The sequence below is a fragment of the Gadus macrocephalus genome, chromosome 19, assembly GCF_031168955.1.
Source record: "Gadus macrocephalus chromosome 19, ASM3116895v1".
Lineage (NCBI taxonomy): Eukaryota > Metazoa > Chordata > Actinopteri > Gadiformes > Gadidae > Gadus > Gadus macrocephalus.
In genome coordinates this window covers 9,910,987-9,916,542 of record NC_082400.1, presented here as the reverse complement: position 1 = coordinate 9,916,542, position 5,556 = coordinate 9,910,987, and the positions used below count along the sequence as shown (strand labels likewise).

The 5,556-nt window shown below is 44.7% G+C and overlaps 1 protein-coding gene across 1 annotated transcript in view; it reads right to left on the bottom strand.

Annotated features, from left to right (window-relative positions):
• Positions 1–5,556, bottom strand: part of rph3aa (rabphilin 3A homolog (mouse), a) — an 18,654-nt gene that overhangs the window by 3,571 nt on the left and 9,527 nt on the right. Inside the window, exons 5-11 of the mRNA XM_060038562.1 lie at positions 4,754–4,925; positions 3,841–4,215; positions 3,473–3,673; positions 2,988–3,067; positions 1,836–1,910; positions 1,366–1,475; positions 389–548 (exon numbers count right to left, since the gene is read on the bottom strand). Of these exons, the coding sequence (XP_059894545.1) occupies positions 389–548; positions 1,366–1,475; positions 1,836–1,910; positions 2,988–3,067; positions 3,473–3,673; positions 3,841–4,215; positions 4,754–4,925 (1,173 nt within the window). The remainder of the gene's footprint in view (positions 1–388; positions 549–1,365; positions 1,476–1,835; positions 1,911–2,987; positions 3,068–3,472; positions 3,674–3,840; positions 4,216–4,753; positions 4,926–5,556) is intronic.

The window sequence follows — 5,556 nt, the reverse complement described above, 5'->3', positions numbered from 1 at the left end:
CAAGAGGGTTTTAGAGAGAGAGAGAGAGAGAGAGAGAGAGAGAGAGAGAGAGAGAGAGAGAGAGAGAGAGAGAGAGAGAGAGAGAGAGAGAGAGAGAGAGAGAGAGAGACAGAGAGAGAGAGAGAGAGAGAGAGAGAGATAGAATGAGAGGGAGAGAGACTGTTACAGATTCGATTTAGCACATTTTACGCGTTATCTTGATCTTACAATAAACCAAAACAATTTACAGGAATACAGGGGGTGAAAAATTCAGTTAGAAAAAGAGAGAGAGAAAGAGACAGAGAGAGAGAGAGAGAGAGAGAGAGAGAAATAAGGGTGTTAATGAGAAGAAGAGTAAGAAAGGGGGGAGAGTGAGTGTAGTATTGATATGTTCCCCACAGTAATCCACATGGATGTCATCCTGGCTCTTGCTGGTTCTCACCTGGACCACCCTCTCCAGGCACACACTGAAGTTCTTCTTCTGGTTGAACTTGAGTTTCTTCAGCGCCACACGAGTCTCTCCGATGAACTCATTATGGCCAAACTTATCCTCATCGCTCACTGCGAGCCTGCAGAGAGAGAGCATTTCAACTAGATGTCTCTCCGCCACTCACTGATAGACTGCAGAGAGAGAGAGATGGTTAACAACCTGTCTCTCTACTATTCACTGATGGATTGCAGAGAGGGAGAGCAGGTTAACTACATGTCTCTCTCTCAATGACTGATAGACTGCAGATAGAGAGAGAGAGAGAGAGAGAGAGAGAGAGAGAGAGAGAGAGAGAGAGAGAGAGAGAGAGAGAGAGAGAGAGAGAGAGAGAGAGAGAGAGAGAGAGAGAGCATGTTAACAACTGGTCTCTCTACCACTGACTGAGAGCTTGCAGAGAGAGAGAGAGCATGTTAACTATTTGTCTCTCTACCACTCACTGACAGACTGCAGAGAAAGAGAGTATGTTAACAACCTGTCTCTCTACCACTCACTGACAGAATGGAGAGAGAAAGAGAAAGTAGTGAAAGCACGTTCACTACATTTTTCTCTATCACTTACTGACTGCGGATAGAGAGAACATTTGTATACCAGTCTCTCTACCAATTTACCATTTTTTTATCATATATCTGTCTGTCTGTCTGTCTGTCTGTCTGTCTGTCTGTCTGTCTGTCTGTCTGTCTGTCTGTCTGTCTGGCTGTCTGTCTGTCTGTCTGTCTGTCTGTCTGGCTGGCTGGCTGTCTGGCTGTCTGGCTGTCTGTCTGTCTGTCTGTCTGTCTGTCTGTCTGTCTGTCTGTCTGTCTGTCTGTGTATGTATCTACCATATATTTCAAAATATTAATAGTTGGTATTTGTGTATGTGTGCATATGTGTATATCATTGTATTTATGTATTGGTGGTACCTGAGTGACTTGCGGGTCATCTCTTCATCGGTGATGCCGTGGTACACCAGCGTCTCGTTCCACACAGGATTCAACGTGTGCTTCAGCGTCTTGGTACGAAGTTTATTAGACTGAACGACACAGGATAAGGAGAGATGAGCGACGAGAGGAGAGGAGGAGAGAGGGGAGAAGAGAGAAGACAGGAGACAGGAGGAGAGACGAAGGAGAGAGGAGTGAGGAGAGAGAAACGAGAGAGGGGAGAGAAAGGAGAGAAAAGAGGAATCAGACAAAAGTAGATGAAATGTTTGAGATTTTTAGATTCTGAAATACAAATCGTTTTTATTCTTGAATAATTAATTAAAACAATATAAAATATAAATACAAATGTGGGGGAGGTAAGATATGGGTGGGGGGGTTTTGAAAGCAAGATAACCAAACCAATATTCCTAATGAATAATCACTAATAATCCGCCGTAGGCAGCAGGGGATACCTTGCTAGCTCCAGGCAGCAGGTGCAGCTTCACGTAGGGGTCGGCCAGCCCGTTGGAGTCCATCGGCTTCAGACCCTGAAGACGACCACAGTTTGGGATGGCCCATGAGCGAGGGGGGTAATGGCACATGACAATATGGCACATCCATATACCCCCCCCCCCCCCCCCCCCCCGTAATACGGACACGGAACACTTCCAGTCACCTTCACACACGGCCCTTACCAGAGCTTAGAGACTAAGCCCAGTGTCAGACTGTATGCACTGTATGCACTTTTTCCATGTTACCTCACTGCCGCTTTAAGTGTGCACTGGAGGATGCATGTGGATGTAATGTGAGTGTGAGGATGTGGAGATGTGGGAGGGTAGAGAGTGGTTGTCTGTGAATGGCTGGACATTGTTTTGTTTTATATTATTTTTATAACTCTATTTATAAAGTACCAAGGGGACTGCCTTCCAATTTCGTTGTATCCTGTGCAATGACAACAAATACATATGTTCTATATGCATTCACAGATGTCTCCATAGTATCCTTACACAGTGTGCTCGGCTGTCCTTTAGACCGCTGCACTATTTTGTCCACCATTTTGTTGCGGATACTCGTTGAGCCCTATCCCACGGATAGTTGCCTGAGCTGGGGATGCACTTTATGGTAGCTTTATGGCCCTGAAGGGGTTTATGGAGATGTCCTGAACACACCCTCTATAACAAAGCCTGCAAGAGTAAGAGAGCTCAGGAGAATGATTTGACATGCTTTGTGGATTCTCTTGTTCTGCTGTTCTGCTAAATAAATCTTTTCATACTTAGATCTGAAGATTACAATTCAGAGTGGTGTCCTAGAGGGGTCGAGGTAATCTAACTCAGGAGCATGTAGTGGACGTTTTTACCCGGGGAAACATCTCTCTCACTTTCTCTCTGTCTCTGTGTGTCTTTCTCCCATCCTATTTGAACAATGTATCAGATTATTCTTGACGTTTAAATGTTCATCACGTTCTTACACGCTCTCACTGTCCGACCTGAAACATCAACATACCGCAAGCAGCAAGAGGGCTATTGCTATTGACTGACCTTCCATGTGTGTGTGTGTGGGAGGGCGTTTGTCCGATCGTGTGTGTTTGTACGTGTGTGTGAGGGTGTGCGTGCGTGTTTGTTCACCTTGGCTTTGACAATGCAGCAGTGTAGAGCATGGGTCTCCTGTTCATAGAGGAGGGAGAACTCTAGTAAGCCCAGAGTAGCTACAACAGACAAACACAACCACAAACACCCAAGGGACGTTTTAGGACACATTATGGTACCTTAATATGTAAGTCAACTAATCAAATCTTAAGTGAAGTATAAGGTAAAATGTAACATTAGCTTAGGGCTACTTATTTACAAAAAATAGGCTTTAATCAGACACTGTAGAAGTGTAACTCCGGAAGCTAATAGTGTAGCCTTCCTAGCTAAAAGTACTTTATACATATAGAAGATAGTTCGATTTTTTACGAATCTCACAAATATACATAATATATATACAATGATGTCAAAATAACATCATTGTTAAATGATATTATATTATATCAATATAATATCATTTAACAATTTATAATTTATATATAATTAATGTCGAATATGAAATATTTCAAAGTAAGTCATCTTACTGGACTCATCAGAGTCGTAGTCAACCTCATCCTCTTCTGTCTGCTGAGGCGCGACTCGGGCTGGCGAGGGACTAGCAGCAGCAGCAGCAGTACGCGCTGATGGGGAAGAGGAAACGAGCGGCTGTGTTTTCATCATGACGCCTGAAGAGGGCGCTGTGGTGCACCTCTCGAGGGAGCTACTTTCCACATCTGCCGCAGGGGCTTGGGGAGTTAGAACAGGGACAGAGACAGCACAGCAGCGTCACAATAATGTACATCTATTCACAAAATGTTTGCTACCCATTTCCCTGAAGGAAACAAATGAGGTAGCTTCAAAAACATATGTTTGATAAAATACAACAATACTGATGGGATGTGTTTAAATTCACCCTTGTGTTGGCCTAGTTGGACTGTGTTCGGCGCAGTCCCCAATTGTGACCTGGCCGGGGTTGGTTTGGGGAGGGGGGTAGCTTTCTCCATGGTTGTAGGTCTCTCTGCATTTGTAGTTCTCTCTGCATTTGTAGCTCTCTCTGCATTTGTAGCTCTCTCCGCATTTGTAGGTCTCTCTGCGTTGGTAGTTCTCTCTGCGTTGGTAGTACTCTCTGCGTTTGTAGGTCTCTCTGCGTTGGTAGTTCTCTCTGCGTTGGCAGTTCTCCCAGTGGTTGGTCCAGAGGGCTGTCGTCTGTCACCATTGGCCCCTGCTGAGGGTCCAGTGCGGGGCCCAGAGTACCCGTGTTCTGGCCCACTGGGTCTCTGTTGTGGCTCTGGGATCATGAGGACAACGGTCAGCATTCATGAACACATAAACACACAGACACACACACATGCACACACGCATGCACGCACACACGCACACACGCACGCACGCACACACGCACACACAAACACACACACACAAGCATACACACATGTACCACACTCTTCAGGCCCCGGGAGATCAATAAACTATCATCCAAGTGCATCCATGTCAGCTACAGTAAATATACTGTACATACAACTGACACGTAGCTACCGTATGTACAGTATATATGCATACAACTAACATGTTAGCTACAGTATACATACAGCTTACATGTAAGCTACAGTATATATATATACATACTAACATGTTAGCTTCAGTACATATACATACAACTAACATGGTAGCTACAGTAAATATACATACAACTAACATGGTAGCTACAGTACATATACATACAACTAACATGTTGGCTACAGTATATATACATACAACTACCATGTCAGGTACTGTATATCGCAGCTCCACTCACAACACACCCAGACCCGCTGCACAATAAGAACCTTGTTGTGGTGGTTGGTCGCTGGCCTCCATCGTCTGCTGGGCTGGTTCCCGGTGGTTCTGCTGGGCCCTGGTCTCCCTGCTGGGCTTGCTGGGCCGGGTGAGGGGCAGTGGGCCAGGCAGCACCTGCTGGGCCTGGCCCTTGTAGAACCAGGCCCCTGAACGCTTCTGGATCTGAAGAGAGGAGGGGAGGAACTGATAAGACACAGGGTAGAGGCTCTGTCTGAAGGGGATTATGTTGCAAACACTTGATTTGTGCAAATGTAGAATAGGTGAAAACATAGGTGTGTGAATTCTCACATCCTTCTCACATCCTATTCTACGAGAACAACCAAGTCTGCAAGCAGAGGGCTTTGCAGCATATTTGTCTTGGATGAATGTTGTCGACGATCAAGTCGGATCTCGCGGTTTTAGTTTTAGTGTTCTTAGCTGATGATGTTTTTCTGCTTGTTTGGTTGTCGGTTTGTCTGTTTGTTCGGAACAGGGCATGTCAATGTGTGTTTATTGATTTGTACTTCGGATGATTGACACCAAACTGAATTAATCTAAGGGTGTGTACCCGGAGGCCATGACAGAAAGACAGAAGACCCTGATATAACCTTCACTTTTATTGTGATTTATTATTGTTTATGTTGCAATAAATCCAAATAGATCCTTATGCATTAATAAAAACATGACTTGCTTAGTGTATTTAGTGGGCTTTCCTGGTAGGATATATTTACCATTATTAAAAATGGATCAAGACTCAATGCATCTCTGCGCCCTATGATTGAATAAGGGCTCCTAATGTCGTCCTTGTTCATCT